This window comes from Mustela nigripes, chromosome 8 (genome assembly GCF_022355385.1).
Source record: "Mustela nigripes isolate SB6536 chromosome 8, MUSNIG.SB6536, whole genome shotgun sequence".
Classification (NCBI taxonomy): Eukaryota; Metazoa; Chordata; class Mammalia; order Carnivora; family Mustelidae; genus Mustela; species Mustela nigripes.
Genome location: NC_081564.1, coordinates 20,517,089 through 20,535,315, shown reverse-complemented (window position 1 = coordinate 20,535,315; position 18,227 = coordinate 20,517,089). Strand labels below are relative to the sequence as shown.

The 18,227-nt window shown below is 40.0% G+C and overlaps 1 protein-coding gene across 2 annotated transcripts in view; it reads left to right on the top strand.

Moving 5' to 3' along the window:
* Positions 1–18,227, top strand: part of PITPNB (phosphatidylinositol transfer protein beta) — a 63,755-nt gene that overhangs the window by 26,240 nt on the left and 19,288 nt on the right. For both annotated transcript variants that reach the window (XM_059408715.1, XM_059408716.1), the window contains exon 8: positions 16,029–16,106. In XM_059408715.1, the coding sequence (XP_059264698.1) occupies positions 16,029–16,106 (78 nt within the window). The remainder of the gene's footprint in view (positions 1–16,028; positions 16,107–18,227) is intronic.

The window sequence follows — 18,227 nt, the reverse complement described above, 5'->3', positions numbered from 1 at the left end:
TAACAGGCATTGAGTGCCTGCTCAGGCTGTGCTCCTGGGGTATTGCTGTAGTAGCTGTCCAAGATTGGGATAGAACCTTTGAGAGGCTTGCAGTCTGGGTGAGACAAGCCCACCACAGTGAAGCAGTGAACAAATGGCAGATGCTTATGCATGGTCCAAGGGGCTGCAGGATTTTGGAGGAAAGAGTAAACGATCTATGAGGACAAAAATCTGGACAGACTGTATCGAAGAGTCGTACCAGGAGGGAGAGTAGGATTTGATGGGTGGAACAGTCCACCCCCACCCTCATTATACTTTATTCTCTAACCTTCATTATTCTGACATACTATAAATTTGTTTACTTATTTTTCTCTTCTCCCTGAGTAGAGATTGAAACTCAGGGGGAAGAATCTTTATATTTTTAACTTGTCTCCCCAGCTCCTAGAAGAGTGCCTGAGCTATACATAGTAGGTTCTCAGTGAACGAATGTGGTGTAGGGAAGCAGGGGTGCGGCTCTGTTACCTGACACTGAAGAAAGTTGGAATAGTTTTTAGAGTTAAAGGGGACCTGAGCTACTCAGGCCACATTGCTTTTGAACAGTGCTTTGCATAATCCTAAGAATTTCTTGGAGGCCACCAGTTTCTCAGGCAGTCAGGATGGAGCAACTAGAACTGGGGTTGAGGAGTTCCCTCTGTCCCCCTCTCCCAGCACAGTTCTGTCTGTCTGACATTAGTCTTCACTGTGCAGTTTACTTTGAACACACAGTTCTGCAGCTACAGAAAGTTTGATTTCAGGGCTAACCACCCTGTTTTACAAGTGAGGAAACTGAAGCCCAGATAAATTAGTTTCTCTCAATGTTGTTTAACCAGTGCCAGAAGTAGAAATTGTAACTCTTCAATCCAGTGTTCTTTCTCCTCACTCTTGGTTCCTTTGGCACCAAGGCCCTGGGCTTTGTTGTTCTTCAAGCTGCTGTCTTCCTCTCCTCGCTATTTGTTCTGGCATGCCTTCTGGGACTTTCTCTCTATCCGAGGCCCATGTGTCCTGTAAGACAGATTTCATTTTCTCCAGGGAGATTTCACCCATGTTAGAATCATCTACCGCTTTCCTCTTACTCATTTCATTGATGTATTTTGTTCTCCATGGTCAGAAACCCATCCCCTTTTCAGAGTGAGTACTTCATCAGTATTTGTAGAGTGAACCTGATGAGCTTGAGGATCATGATGAAACTAACTTTTTTGAATCAAGAATTTGTATAAAATAAATTTGATGTCAGTTTGTAACACCTGGGTTGGCAAGGGGTGTGGAAACAAACACTAATACATTGTCCGTGGTAGTGTAAATCAGCATAACCTGTTCTGCAGAATTAGAAATGCATGCTTTTTGACCCAGCAGAATCCTATTTCTGATAATTGATCTACTCAGGGGTGCCTGGGTGGCTCAGTCAGTTAAGCGTCTGCCTTCGGCTCAGGGCATGATCCCAGGGTCCTGGGATTGAGCCCCGCATCAGGCTCCCTGTTCAGCGGGAAGCCAGCTTTTCCCTTTCACAGTCCCCTTGCTGTGTTCCCGCTCTCTTTCTCTCTCTCTGTCAAATAAATAAATAAAACCTTAAAAAAAAAAAAAGAATTGATCTATTCGTTAAGTAACTTGTATAAAATAAGACTGGAAACGTTCTGGAGTCTAAATGTCTCTCTCCAGAAGAATTAAGGGAGTGAGCTCTACTTGTACTGTTTGGGAATCCTTCACAAGGTAATATGGCTGGAGAAAGATAAAAAAGAACATTATAGGATACTTCTGTTTGTAATATTGTAGAAGGGGTAAAATATATCTATGCATTTATTTGATTGCTCATGTATAGATGGTTGAGAACAATGTGTAAGATGGTAGGAAGCGTGATTCCTTCATGATCGGTGGTGAGGGAGCTAGATGTTTGGGGAACAGGGTAGAAGAATTGAGGTCTTTCAGAAATGTGTGCAAAGAATTGGGAATGGCCTCTTGCTTAGTGTATCGGTTTCCTGTTGCTGCCTGACAAATCACAAATTTAATGGCCACGTAACGCAACTTAATCAAAGGAGTGACAGCCCTTCTACATATATAGTCTCTTGGTGAGAAGCAAGTGACAGGTTCCACCTGTGCTCCAGGAGGAAGCTTATACAGGAGTATGATTCGCTGTGGGAGTCCTCTTAGGGGATGTCTGCCATGCCATTGGTCAATTTTTAGGAATTAAAACTTGCTTTCCAGGGATTAAAGGGACATTAGAATTGATAGTTTGGTAATTCTGACAAGACCAACAAAGTGGATTTTTGGTAAGGAAGACCTTGTGAAGGTGTGGTGATCTCTCAAAGTTCAGACTATGGTACCTTAACCCGCAGAGATTTTGCTCTGTCTCAGTCAGTCTGAATCCATTGATTTTCATTTGGTTGTTAATAAACTCTGGTTTTTCCTGAATGAGCTAATTTTTCCAAAACTTCTTAAATGGTTGAATTTCTGTCCTGCCTATTACTTTAAAAGAAGTAAAATCAGTTAATTAGTAATTTTGAGAGGATAAATAGCCAAATCTCCTTCTCAATCAAGAGAAATATGAAATAGTGGGAGTTCATTAAACCCAAGAATTTGGAAGTGAAGCTTGCTTCTTTTATCTCCACCTGGTGGGGGTTTTCTGTCACTGCAGGTGGATTTAATTCAAATACAGCCCTAAACGTTTTAATTCAGAGTGACTGTTGATTACTTTTAGGATTTACTCTCTTTGCTGGGTTGCTGGTTTCAGACAGATTGTATGTCACTCTCGTTGTAGACTTGCTGTTTTTTTGATCATGCTTATGAACTGTACTTAACCATGCATAGAACGGATGTGATTGAAACTACAGAGTAACTAAATATTTCAGTGGATGCTTTGACATATTTATGTAATCGAAGGGTGACATTGTCACAATAACTCTAGGACTCAAGGATTTGTAGTAAAAGTTTGTCAGTGTGCCCCAGGGTCACAGTAATTTGCTTCAGAAATCCTAAGTATGTTTAAATGTGTGGGTTATTCATTTTTTTGTTGTTGGTTAACTTTGGAAAGTCTATAGAGCTGTTACTACAGCCACCATTCTCTGTAATTTTCTAGAAGATGAGTGATTGCCTAGTGAAACAAGCTGAGGAGTCTTTTAAGTTTTCTGCCCAAATGTCCCCACTCATTTTCCTTTGGCCACTATACAAAACAGGTTTCCTGTTTTGGGGGAAAGCAGCATTGAGGTCAGGGGTTAAGGTGTTATATCCCTTAACAAGGAAGCCTATTTCTACTTGGTATGTTGTTCTAGAAGAACATATCCCTTAAGCCCCCACACCCTCCTGGCCCCTCCTGCATTTCAAATCTAACCCAGGAAATGCTCCTGAAAAGCCTTCCTTTTTTCCTGCTACCCTTACCAAAGGGTAAATTGGGTACCGTTTGGGGGCCCAGTCTATACTGTACCTCATCATCTCTGTGTTTCCAGGATCTAGCAAGGTGCTCAATACAAGACATCAAGTGAACTTATCAATATAGATTTGGTGAATCAGAAAGAATTTGCAGATTTTTCCTTTGTTGTGTTTTAAAATAGGCGGAGTGGGGAAAAGACCATTTGGAGGAATTGAGGTTTTTACCATTCAGATATTAAATGGACAAAATGCTACTCTATTTCCTTCTTTACTAATCCTGAGTGATGAAACACATGTGATATGCCTTTAATTCTAAAAATTCATTTCTAAATGAGCAAGTATCTTTCTGTCATATTAAAAAGTGTTTTCATTAGACCAAACTGTAATGAGTCAAGGTTTTATCTAGCATATAAAAGATACCAGAATATAATTTTTTTTAATTTCTAAAGTTTTTGATACAGAACCGCAGTAAAAAAGTTGAGAATTCTTTAAATGTCCTGATGAAATGCGCATGTATATCTTCAACTCATTTCCAAAACTTACACAAATGAGTCAGTTGACATCTGCTTCTGCTTTTTTTTTTAAGGTATAAATGTGAATCTGACTCCTTTTAATCATCTCCAGCACTTTGCCTAAGTAGCCTTTCATGATTTGTATACAAAAGTCACTTCCCAGGAGAGGAAGGCTCTTTAAAGTGTAAGCTGAAGTATACACACGATTAACATGAGAGAGACCTTCGTTTTTGGAAGTAATTTGAAAGAAAATGAGCATGGTTTGAAAAAAAAAGAAAGAAATTGGAACCACATTTTTTAGTTATATGTAACCAGAAAGGACTGTATCAGTCTTCCTCTATAGTGTATATTTCCTCTGCAGTGTATGCTGTGTGACTTCATCATTTCCAAGAATTTATTTTCATAGAAATAATGTTTAATTGGTGTTTTTAAGGCTCATAAGTCCAAAAGTGATATAGTTTCATATCCAGCTGTTTTTTAAACATCAGTAAGTAGGAAATACTAATGATATGAAACTGTGGTGATGTTTCACTGAAGATGATATTCCTGCCAGTCGTTTCTGGGTTACAGAAAGGATGTGCAGGGTGTGCTGTGACTGATAGGGTCCTTCTTAGGGACTTCCCGAAGAGCTTGAAGGGTCTCCCTGATTGTGAGTGACCCAGTAAGCTTATGTTTTTAAGATAAAGCTCAGATTTCATTCCTACCTCTTCCTTCTTTTGTTCTTTTTAGCCCCTCTTGTTACCCTCTTGTTGTTTCTCAGTCATATTTAGCCCAAGTCTCCATCCTTTCTCTCAGTCCCTCTCCTTTGCAGATATCTCCCCCCGCCCCCGCCAAGCCGGGGAGCCTTGGGACAGGTGTGTCCTGCAGTGTGGTCCCGAGTGTAACAGCCACCCTGCAGCCCTGATGCCTGCTCTGCAGAGCCAGACTTCCTGAGCTGTGGTCCTTGGGTCCTCACACTGCTGAACTCTGGACCAACCTCTGTGCCACCTCTTGGCAGTACAACCCTTCTCCCAGCAGTTTTTCAGCATGAGCTTCTGGACCACTGTGTGGCTCCACTCCCTAGTCACAGTTCTTTCCTTGATAACCTCACAGGACACAGGCATTCCCAACTGAGGGGGTGGGCTGCTGATAAAGTTTGCCTTTCCTTCCGGTACCTGGAATTGCCTCCCTCAGTCCAGCCCACTTGGCCTCACTCCTCTTGTTTATTTTCTTTTGGAGAATACCCCCCACGGTGGCTAGAAGGCAGGTCTGTACATGTGGGAATCCCAGTTGTGGCTGAATCTGCCCCCAGGTCCAGTTCTCTGAATATTGTTTGGAAGTGAAGAGGTTCTTTTTAGGGTTCTTGAGGCCCTCTGTGGAGCATTGTGACTAACTCCCAAGCTTGCCTCTCAAAGCCTTAAAACTAGGACTCTGGCCAATATGCTTGAGGCCCTTTTCTTTCCAGCTGCCCAGGGACAGCTTGTTCGAAATGCAGATTTTTAGCTCTCTCCCTGGTCAGTCTCTGGGTGGCCTCTGGGCTCCATCCAACTCTCTGGGCAATTTCTGCGCATGCTCACTTGGGACATGCCTCCAGTACACTATACCTGGTGAAGATTGTACAGTGTGCACTCTTCGAAGATTTTAAAAACGGAAGGAATCTCACTTGGAGGCCAGGATCCAAAATATTTACCCCAGCCTTTATTTTTACTGTTAAGGAGTTTGAGCCCAGGGGAGGTGCTATAACTTCTCTAAACCACGTAAGTGCTAGAAAGGGAAGTTGGGGACTCTTTCCATCTCCCCTGGTTCCTGGAAAAAGCAGTTTCATCAGTGGCCTTGGTCACCTCCCATGACCATTGTAGACTCTGGGATAGTTTGAAATCTGCAGATGTGCAATAGAATAGTAAAAGGTTTAGAGCCCCTAAGATGTCTTTTGGTTTGGGTGCTTAACAGAGAACACCGCTCATGTGTTTTCTCATATGTTCACTTGGCAAATAATCGATTGGAGCTTGCTATTTAATCTGTGTGTATATGGTAAATATTTTTCTAGATAGGAGAATAATTGTATCCGTCTAAGGGAGTGCAAGATTCTTAATCAGGGAACACTTTAAAGTGTTTCTAAGTGACTTGTAGTTGTTTGCTTGTTTAGCGTGGTGGTGCTAAGTTCCTCTGTACCTTGGGGTTTTTCCTTTTCTTTTCCCCTTTTCCCTCACAACTGATACAAACCAGTGCTGGGCTCCAGGCTGCCACCAGAGTGAGATTTCAAGGACTGACTAGAACCTGGAAGCTTGGAGTTTTTGTACTTTATACTAAAAGAAGACCATGGCCCATTTTCATTGTACATTGAAAGATAACAATGGAATTGTTGGACTCTTCTAAACTGCTCACTTAAGCCATTTGTAGAAATCCCTTGGTAATCTTTTTAAATTTTTTAAAAATACTGTATTTATTTATTTATTTATTTATTCATTCGAGAGATCATGAGAGGGAGGAGGGTCAGAGGGGGAAGCAGACTCCATCCTGAGCAGGGAGTCTGATGCCAGACTGGTCCTGGGACTCTAGTATCATGAGCTTAGCCCAAGGCAGTTGTATTTATTTATTTATTTATTTATTTATTTATTTATTCGAGAGATCATGAGAAGGAGGAGGGTCAGAGGGGGAAGCAGACTCCATCCTGAGCAGGGAGTCTGATGCCAGACTGGTCCTGGGACTCTAGTATCATGAGCTTAGCCCAAGGCAGTTGTTCAACCAACTGAGCCCCCCAGGTGCTCCCTCGGTAATCTGTTTAAGGATTGTCATGTTTTGAGTTTGTTCTTAAAATTTGTGCTTTTTCTTTGTTCTTTCTAGAATTGCCCATTTGTTCTTTGTTTATGAACGATTTGTTGGTATGATTTGGTAGGCGGAACAATGCCCCATTTTAGTTGAGAGCAGAAATAATGCTAAGCAACACCTCATTTTCTGAAATCCCATTTGCCTTTGTAAATGAATATATAAAGGCCTGCTGTTCCTTGAATTTAGCCATTTTTACTTTGAACACACCATTCACTTGTTTGACTTTTGAACAGTCTGACACTTTTTAATTGTTTTAAACTGTGAGGGTATATTGTTTTTAGTTATTGCTTTTTTAAAAAGAGACTTCTTGAATGTCAGCCTTGGAATGCTGATGAAACTTGGTTTAATTTATTTAGGCATGTAAGTTTGGTCACACCTTCAGCAGTGCTTGTTTCTGGTGCTCAAGGAAGGATTCAGGCATATCTTTTCCTTTGATCAGACATTCCGTGAGACAGTGCCCAGATGTTGCACATTTGAGTATATTCTTGGCAACATATGCTTTACTGTATTGCCTTTAGAAAAAACGTTATAATTTTAAAAAAATGCAAGAATCATAAAATGCACTTTCTAAATCTTTAAGATTAATTTTTTTCTTTAAAATTAAAAACATGAAATCTGACTGGAAGAAGCTAAATATTAGATCAGACTTTGTGAAATTGTTAGTATTTGTCAGCTTTTGAGCACATAAATGACATTTTTGGGGATCAACCTAGTAGACCTTCCAAATTAATCTTTGATGGATGATAACGCTAGCAGTCAACACCGGTTCATTATCTCTCACAGCTTTCAAAAAGCTTCGCAGTTGTAGATGTTGCTTTCATTCCAGCTCTTGCTGCTTACTTCCTAAGAAGGCCTTCCTGCTTCTCAGAGCTGTGCAGTGGCTACCCAATTCTTTAGCCCTGAAGAGAGCTTTTGTTCATTAGAAGTCCATGGCTGAGATCCAGCAAGTCCGAGGAGAGTCTGTGTTTGCCAGCGCTGCTTCCGTTGTTCTCTTTGGCATGAGCAGACACTTGATCTAGTAAAGTACCTCTTCCTTTTACCATAAATGAACCTAGACACTCAGTTTCTATCTTAAAAGTTTGTAACATATCTCTAATATATGTGCGAGAGCTCCAAAAGCTCTTTGTTAAAGTGCGTGCATAATGAAGAGGTGAGACGCCTGACCCAGCTCCTAATTGTAATAGTAGCCCCCTTCAATGCAGAGCAAAGCAAAGCAAAACAAAACATGGGTTTTCAGATAGCAGTGATTTTGCATTTGCTTACGAAATTTCCCCTGGTCAGATGCTCGTCTCGTCTTGCCTTTTCTGTGCCGTGAAGCATACTGCTGTTGAAATCCTTTCTGTAATAAGTTCTAGGGGTTCCCCCCTTTTTTAAGGACATATGAATAAACATAAGCGTAGTTTCTATTAAAAAGAAATGTAAAAATGTTTCTCACTTTATTCTGTTGCTTTACACAGTCAACTTTTGGAACTCTTGGAAGATTCATATCCCGTCATGTATTTAGAGAATGTGCTCTAGTGTATTTGAAGGCATAGTTGGATGGCAGTGCCCTCTTGTGGGAGAATAACATACTGTTTATTGCATGCTTGGTTAAATTTTAGAGGTTTCTAAATTTCTCTTAAAAATCTGCACGTATGAAGAATGCCTGGGTGGCTCAGTTGGTTAAGCATCTGACTCTTGGTTTTGGTTCAGGTCATGATCTCGGGGTAGAGGGAATCGAGCCCTGTGTCAGCTCTGCTCAGCACTTTGAGTTGGCTTGAGATTGTCTCTCTCCCTGTGCCCCTAACCTCCCTGAGATGACCTTATTTCTTGCTTGGTTAAATCTTAAGAGTGATTATGTATGAGCCGCCTTTCTCGCAAATAAATAAATCTTAAAAAAATCTGCATGAACCAGTATATTTTGCACAAAATATTTTTTCAACTAGAACCTATTAACTTAATGTTTATTTTTGATCTCTTCCATATTTTAAAAATAAAAAAGTAGGGAGGGTGGTGGAGGTGGTGAGGTGTGAAGTAGAATTGCTCCAGTTTCTGGGTGGGGGGAAAAATGCATTTTTGAGCAGCTGAAAGAAATTAGCATAAGTGGCTCCAAAATCGAGTTTTTAAAGTGTGTATTCCTTACAAAAGCCCCTTACCCCACGCTTTTTTTTTTTTTTTTTTTTTAAATAAATCAGTGTTACTCTTTCTTAGGGAAAGTTCTCCAGGCAGAGAGGGAGCCAAGATCCCTTCAGGTACCTGAGTCTTCTCAAGTGATAAAATGTAAATCACATCATATTTGCAGTTAAAGTATGGTGTTTGGCCTGGGTATTGACAGAACAGCATCTGAGTCTTGGTTCTTCTGCTCCACAAGGGCAAAGGATTTCATTTCCCCACCCCCAGAAGTGGTGGTATATTACCTTTGTTCCAAGATTGTGAGGATTAACTAAGAGAATGTGTGTGCCTGGCATATAAATAAGTTAAAATATAGTAGCAAGAACGATGCTATTTATTGGGTTTTGCTCTTGCTGTTAAAAAAAATATAATTTTTTTCTGCAATTATTTCCTATTTAGTAGTTGTTTAATTAGTGCCGATGGGTTAACTGGGGTCATGGGTCTTAGGAACAGCTGTGTCTGAAGGTCAACTCATAAACCAACATGAACATTTTGCTGGAAAGGGCTCACCTGAATATTCATTATAACTTTCCCCCTTGTTTTAGTTTAAGGAATTAGATATGGTAGGTTTATATTGTCTATTTATATTTATCCATTGTCATTTAAGGAAGTAAATACATTTAGTGTTAAGACTTTCTTAAACATACTACATTTCAGGCCTTTGCAATTTAATCTTAAAATAACGTTTAACAAGCACCTTTAACCAAATTGACTTGTTAATGCGTTAAAACTTACTGGTGTCAAGAGTTTTAAATATCTTCATTTTAAAATGCTTTAATAAATATGTAAACATACTATTGAATATGTTGTAGTAACATACATACTGTCTATTTGTGTATGAAATGCAAGCTTACCCAGACCAGTAGTAGCCCACCTACTCTGAAGGCAGGGCTAAGGAGTAGTCCCCCCCCTGCCTTGGGCTATCCCCTTTCCCACCTGCCCACATCTCAGAGCACAACTATTTGGTTTCCCTTTTGGGTTGTAGATGGATTTGTCACTTCAGGCTTCAAAAAAAAAATTCCATTTGGAGCCCCAGCATGGGGCTCGAACCCATGACCCATAGATTAAGAGTCACGTACTCTAGGATCTGAGCCAGTCAGGTGCCCTGTCATTTTAGGCTTTTGGTTGTAACTTATTTTCAGGGCTGGAATTTTGATTTCTTTCTGTTTTTTTTAACCTTCCAGAGGCTTTGGGGGTCTGCCTTCATAAGCATGACAGTGTCGACTGTCTCTAAGATACTGATAAGATGAGAAAGAATGGAAAAGGTGCTTAGACTGACTGTACCCCAGCTTGGCTGTGCCCTACCCTGACTGTGCTCTAACCAGACTGTGTTCCAGCCTGGCTGTGCCACAGCCTGACTGTACTCTAACCTCGCTGTCTGTAGCCAGACTGTGTTCTGGGCTGTGGCCACCTTATAACATAGAGCTCTGTTGACAGTCTCTGCCTGCTTCCTAAGCTCAATGCCATCCTCACCCCTACCCCAGATGTCTATGCAGGGTCTCTGTGAGATTAAAATGATCACAAAACAAGTGTAGGTTTAACTGCATTTCTTTTCTCAGTGTAGTTGTTTGAAAATTCTCCTTTTAGGATTCATTGGTGGGAAGCCGGTAAGGATTAATGAGAGGGCTGAATTAGAGAATATTTTTTAATGCAGTTTTGTTCCTCTGAGGTACATTCAGTAACAGAAACTAGGCCAACAAGTTATTGACAATTAGTGGTCCTTTGGGAATCTGCTTTAATGAATAGATAAGAATGATTTGTAATTAGCATAATAATTATATGCAAATGAATGCTTCTGAATTGCTCTAAAACACTTCTGAACTGTTTAAACAGCCCTCCTGAGATCTTGTTACTCTATTAATTTGTGTAGCAAATCTTTTTTTCATAGATCACGCAAAGATAAACTTCAGTCCAGCCCCTGTCCGAATTATTATGAATTCCAAGGTGGTAGGACCTGAATTAATGAGATTTACTTATACTGTATTAATGGTGCTCTGTGGGAACCTGAAAGGGTGAGGAGTCCTTGGGGAGATGTAATTAAAAATAGGAAAGAAAGCTGCTTATTGCAAATAACTGTTGAAATGAGTTTCTTAAACAAGTTCGTAAATGTTATTTGTCTTTACACCTCTGTTACTTGCTTTTGCAAAATTTAATGCAAACATTTTTTTTTTAATGGGCTTCCCCTCTGGAGTTTGGCTTGAATTTTGTCAGGTCCAATTAGTTATGCACTAGGGTCAGCGGTGATCGGATCCAGGAACTCCTTGTGTTCCACGTGCCACAGTGTATACTGCAAAATGAAGGGCATTGATAATAGATGAGGTTTGTTACTGATCTTCGTATTTAATTTGGTCTTTTCCCACTCATCCTGGTCTTTACTTTTAGGATGTGATTAGAGGAAATAAGCTTTGCTAGGTTGAGCAGCAATACCCATGCATTCTAAACTTCGTGATTATCTTTGAGCTATTTGAATAGACACCTAATTAATCATCTAGTGCTAAAGGAAAGCATTTTACAGCAGGCTTCAGGATCCTTATATCTCTCTCAAGTTTTTATTTTTACCCTGTAGAATTGGTTTTTTTGTGGGGGTGAGAGGCAGGGGAAATGCCCTTTTATAAGCAGGTGTGGAGGAGTTGCTAATGCTTGTGGTTTGGGCCCTGTTTTCCTCAGTTTACAATTAGCCTCACCTTTGGTAACCCATGCATGGTTCTTTAAGTATCTGGAGCTCATCTCGATTTTTCCACAAGCTGTCAAGAAACTCCTACCAGTCCCCCACCTCCTACTCACTTCCCCATTCATAATCATGAGTTAAATCTGGGCTCAAGGACATTTAGGTTGGCTCAGCACAGATTTTGTACTTGCATTTTGGGGAACAGCCACTATGCTAAAAGATTCATAAAACTAATATTCTTTGTCTTCAAAATGAATCTGGTTTCTGTTGAGAGTTTCTGTTGAGAGCTGTAGTGAGTAACAGATGTACACCCAAGAGGTAGCACAACTTTTGTATTCCAGTGACAGAAAAGGGCTATTTATAAGAATTTAATGAATGTATTCTGTGGCTTCAGCGTGGAGACTCAGTAAGCCATTTATTTACCATATTATATTTTATTTGTTCTCCAAAGGGTGTCTTGACTTTCACTTGCCTCCTTTTTTTTTTTTTTTTTTTACTTAAATAAGAGTTTTCAATTAAATAGAGTTGTATTAAAACTAATCCGAATCTACCTTATGCTGATACCATTGTGTTTCCCTGTTGTTCGGGCACTAGTGTTGGTGGAGAGAGCAGTGTCTAGGGACATTACACCTAACTTGATAATGATGGTTTTACTAAGCCCTTATCCTGGCCAGGCCTCTGGGCAATACAGATAATTAAAATTTGATCATAAAAAATTTTAAACACAGTGCACCTTAGCAATAAGATTTTTCTACTTTTAAACGTGATTTTAAAACTCATTTTAAAAATACATTTCCTTGGCCTAGTGAATTTGCTTTCTTTTTTTCCCAAGGATTACAGAAAGTGCATAGCAAATTCAGCCTTCAGAATACCCAGGAGCTGAAGACTCAAGTAGGCTACAGCTGTCTTCACCCACAGTATTCTAAAAGAACTAATGAGATGAGAAGTCTGCAGCTGGTGGCAAGCACAATAAACCATGAGCCAAGGGCTTCTCTTCATCAGAGCCTCCCTTTCCCCATGGGATCCCAAAGGAGACAGAATACTAACAAAGCCAGCAGGCTGTCTCATTCCACACTATTGCTCATTTGCAGCTATAATTGGTAGCTGAGGTTGCATTCTGTATGCTGAAACTGTCATACATGAAGGAATATATTTGTTCATTGTGATACGGATATAAGTCGGCCAGTTCTCAAATGCAGAAAGACCAGACTAGATACCCAACAATAAAATTATAGCAAAGACGATTCTGTTAAAAAAACTAAATGTTTGTTATAAAGGTACAAAACTGAGGTTGTTAAAGTGACACCTGCTTCCTGCTTTTTAATACCTTGCTACTTAATTCAACTGATTAAACATTTACGTATTCAAACTAACATTAAAAAAAAAAAGGCACAAAAATTCCTAGGTTTTAACAAGATGCATTATCCTCATCTGTCAGGGTTAAGGTGCTATTGTTAATAATTGGGTTCTGTTACATTTTCAGTATAATACCTTTAATATTTGCTGCTTTTTAGTCAAGAGAAAAAAGCCAGGGAGACTTACCTTTGGAGATCTGCGTATGTGTGTATAGTATTTTATATGCACATACTCCCGCCTTACAGGCAGATCTACTTAGATACCCCTGCTGTTGCTTGGTGTTGCTGGAATGTGCTTTGCTTATCTGGCTCTTCTGCCACCTCCTGTGTGGTGTACTAGAGTGAGCCGGGGACGGAGGCTAAGAAGCCCTCGGGTAAGAGAGCCATACCACTTCCTTGCTGGGACTCTGGCCTCCTCATCTACAGAAGGAGGCTTCTGGGATGGTCTCCAAGGTTGGGAGACCTTTATAATTCTCTGAGTTCTTAGTTCAGAAAAGTATCGCTGTGAATAACTGGTACTGGTGATGGGGGCTGGGAAGTGGACTACAGCGGTGTGTTGGGCACAGAGTGGAGAAGTTTTGGAAGCATTATTCCATGTTCTTCATTTAATTAATCTGTCAGATAGGCATTGAGAAGCCCTGAGGTTGTCACCCTGGTGGGGAGCTGGGGTTGGGAAGGGCCTGAAGGAGTGTTGTCAGTGAAGTCTGTCTGATGCACCTGTTCGTTTTCACCCTCACTGGGGCCATGATCATGTGGTAGTTCTGCAGGCTCCATCTTATCAGTTCTAAGGTTCCCCTGCCCTCTTTTCCTCACATTTTAATACATTTGAAATTAGGGTTTGTCTTCCAGCTGTGGCATATTTTATTGGCTGAGTGTGTTCCTTCTTAATGGCACATAGAAAATGATGGAGCATCCTCTCATTGCCATCCTTTCAGATTTGAGAAATGTGATATTTACTCTTTAGCATGTGCCAGGCTCCATAATATCTCAGATTTTGCATTAAAAAGAATATTTTGAATGGCATACCCACAGTGAGGTCGCACCCGAGACTGTTTAAAAAAAAAAAAGTATTTTGCCTTTAAATGGTATGAAATATAAAACACTTCTCAGGCCTCTGGGCATTATAGAGATAATTATAACAATCATAAAAATTTTTAACATACACTTTAGCAGTTAAGGTTTTTCTACCTTTAAACATGATGTTAAAACTCATTTTAAGAATACATTTATTTGGCTCGTTTCGCTTGATTTCGATTCTGAGTATAATTTGCTCCATTCTCTGTTGGCAGTTAATCTGTGCTCTCTGGGGTTTCTGTTATCTTTTCTTTGTTTGCCTCTCTTTCTTTCCCTCAGCCCAACTGTGACTTCTAGGAGCTAGCCCCGAGTAAGTGTTGGTTCTCCTTACATCCTCAGATTCCTCGGACTACCTCATAGTATCTTGCTTGCTGCCTTCCACGTGTGGTGGCTATGGAAATAAATAGACCTCGATGGAGGAGATGGTGTCAAAAGTGATTATTTGATAGAATGTTAAATATTTTCAATTTTGGAGAAAAGTGAGATTGTGTCTAGGTTTCAGTTCTAGGTGTCAGAGCTAGAGAAAATGTTTTCTGGCACCACGTGGTTATTTACGTTAGTTTGCAGGATGGCGGAGTCTGCACTGTGAACCCAGGTCTTGAGACCACCTGTCCAGTTGGTTCTTTTCTCAGCAGTGAAGTTGTTAATTTGAGGGTGCGGCTCTAAATTGGAATTTAAGAACTTGTGTAAATTGACAGTAATTGAACTTTTCTGCTGATGTGCCCAGACGCACGAGTAACTCCCAATTCTCCAACTCCTTGAAGACGGCTTGTCCTGGGTCACTGTTCCTGGATAATGCTGACTGACCTCATGCCTGTGGCTGCACCACACTGTGTCACTCGAACTTCACATTTTTCCTTCTTCACACTATTTACCTATAACTTTGTCAATAATTATTTGCATGTCATGTGCATTTCCTGAGTACGTGTTGAATCTTGAGCTGCTGCTTCTCAACATGTTTTCTTTGATTTGTGAAAGTTTGTCATATACTTCGGAGTCTGTTCAATGCTTGCTGTTTTCTCTAGAACAATGACTTTTCTTATTTGACTTGTATGGGATTTCCCCCAAAATATGTGGTCCTTCCATGAATGCCATGAAGGACCCCTGGCTGAGAAATTCTATTCAAGAGGGCAGGGGCTCTCCTTTTGTGGGATTTTCAACTCACCAACTGACCTCTGCTCACTGGTACCATTAAAACTCATTTATTTTTTTGAATCTGGACTTTTGCTCTTCAAAGGGAGTTTTTTCCTATCACTGGATTGTTTGTGTATATGTGTGCAACGACAGAAGAACTTTTGTAAAGCAGACAGGCTTAAAAAGATTTACTTCTTTCATTTCCTCCATTCTTTATGGAAGAGGATGTTAGGGAAATAGAATTGACACACACTATAGAACTTTGCTTAAAAGTTCTATAAAAGTCTTAGGGCCATTCTCCTGTGACATGATATAACTGAGGTAGTCCCATCACAAAGTCATAAGCCTTTCTCTCACCTTCTATGACAATGAGGAGCTGCCATGAGAACAGTCCCTCTTCCATGAGCAGGCTAAAGGATTTGCACTTTATGGATCTCTGGACGAGGGTTTGTTGAGGCTGGCTTTGTCGTGAGGCATCAGGCACAGACCCAGCCATGAAAGAGATGGGGGTGTTGCAGGATCAGGAGTTCAGTGTGCGTTCTCAGCCACAGTAGTCGCTCTTGGTCATCACCTCTGGGTATTGTCAAGACTGGGATGGCTACCTTTTATTTCTCGAATATGACTATATACTTATCAAAACGTTGAAACTGTTTAATGTGGGAGGATTTGTTCATGGAGATAGCTGTTCAGTAATCTGTGGTTTGCTCATCAAGACTCTTTTGACTAAATATTATGTAGTTGTCTGGCCTTAACATGATAGTATAAAGCAAAGAGAACCAAACCATCACTTAATGTTGTAATGAACTATTTTGCTACGTTTACACAAAAGCACAGCAAGTGTTGGCAGTTTCTGTCCCATGTTTTAGTAGTGGCAAAGAGCTGTTCTGGCAAGGTTAAAGAATTTTCTCTGAGTTTCTTCTCTGCCTCTGACTTTGTTTTGCTTTGCAGGACTACAAAGCTGATGAAGACCCAGCATTATTCCAGTCAGTCAAGACCAAGAGAGGACCTTTGGGACCCAACTGGAAGGTACTGGCTGCTGACCTTTCTGACAGGCAGAGTCTTGGCAACAGACCACTTGACAGGTCCCGAGTCTGGAAGAGCTGGTGATGTTTAAGTGAAAAATAGAAATGGCACAAAAATAGTTTTATTTGTGATAAGGACTTAACAGCCAGTTGCAGTTGGCCAGCAAGTCTGTGCTGTATTAACAAACAGAACACAGCCAGACTGTCACTTTCAGCATAATGTTATTCTGATAACTCTTAAAAGAGACAAGTGATTTAGTCTTTGGGGATTGTAATGTTCTCTTTTGAGACTTGAAGCAGTACAAAAATCCATGTTAAATGAAGGTTTATAGTTTAAATTTAGTCTTAGTAAAAACTGAACAAGTTGCCTTCACCTAAGCTTATGTTCCTGGCCTTTTAATAGTTACATTCTGGAAACCAGGACACCAGAGAACAATTTTGATGGCAAGTAGTTGTTTTCTAATAAAGAACACATCCTTACTTTATTCATGGGAGTAGGAAAAGCAATGTCAAGATAATCATTTAAATTGCTATAGAAATATAATATATTTTAAAGATATCCACTAAACTAAATGACAGACCCTTAAAGACAGCCTTAATGTGGTGATGGCAAGTTATTACAGTTAATTTGACAGGAGCAGAGGAACATTAAAACCTAAACATGCCCAAAGCAGATTTCCACCAACGTGTTTTAACTTGGTAACTAATCTCTTCATGCTGATGCCAGTCACTGGTCATCGATAAAATATGTCTGGGTGCTAGTTGTTGTTTGCAGAAAGAGGATTACTATAATTGCCCCACAAATAACCCATTGAGTGGTTCTCCGTGGGTGTTGGATTGTTTTGCAGACTGTCTTGCACATGAGCTAAAATGAAGAGTGGGTCTGACTTTGTTCTATAAGAAATGATTCATAATTACCTTAATTTTGCATTTGTTCTCTGTTTAGAGTTTAGTTCAAGATTGTCCCAATTGAATGGTCACGGCCAAAGACTTTTAACTTTAAGTCCCAGGAAATGATCTGTTACTTATAAATTAAGGAACAGATTTGGTATGTGTGATCTGAATTTCAGTGACTGGATTTAAAGAATTTCCCCACCCTTTTGCAGATTTCTAATTGTGGACTTTAGAACTCACACTGAGTCAGAGGAAAAGTCTTTCCCCTTTGAGATTTAACCTGGCCTTCCAAAAAAGCAGGTCGTGTTGGAGCAGTAGATGGGTGGCACTTCAAAGGCAGCCCTATCTTCTAGAAGGCTGTCTTGCTCCATTAAGTCCTAATGCTAGCTAGCAATGCTTTTACAGGGACTAGAGAGAGAGAGCAAAGTTGAGACTAATTTCCAACCTTTTAGAACTTGGAATATGATTTTTATTCCTTTTTTATTTATGATTTTTACTCTTAACCAACATTGCTTTGTCTTTTATTATCATTGATTAATTAAAATTCTAGAATAGGTTTAGTTTTTAGAAATGTGAAATTTACGTTTTTTTTAACGTCACATTATAGCATTCTTCCCCATTTTGTGTGTGTGTGTGTGTGTATATGTATGCACATGAGACAGTTGCTTATTATTTCTCTGAGAGGATGCTGGTTGAGTGTTCCCTTTCTACCCATTTATCTCTAGGTTATTAATTCCAGCCAAATGATGGTGTATGTAGCTACTCTTAAAATTGGAGTTAATGCTTAACTGAATTACATTGAATTTTCACAATCCCAGAAATAACCAGTAGTCTGTCATTGTCTGCCCTCACCTCACCCCCTGCTCCCTGCCCCCGTCTCTGCAGTTTCTCTTTTTGAGGTTTCATTTATCTGTGGTCAACTAAATTCTGGAATTAGTTGTTCCTTCTGAGGTCAGAAGGTCAGTGGTAGTCTGACACTGCATCACAGTGCCTGCGTTGTTCACCTCACTTTGTCTCACCGAGTAGGCATTCTGTCATCTCACACCATCACGAGATTCGTGAGCTCAGTACAAGAAGATACTTTGAGAGAGAGAAAGACCACATCGTGTAACTTTTATTACAATATTTTGTTGTAATTTTTCTGTTTTGTGATTAGTTGTTGATGTTTCACTGTGCCTGATTTATAAATCAAACATGGTCATAGGTATGCACATATAGGAAAAAACATAGT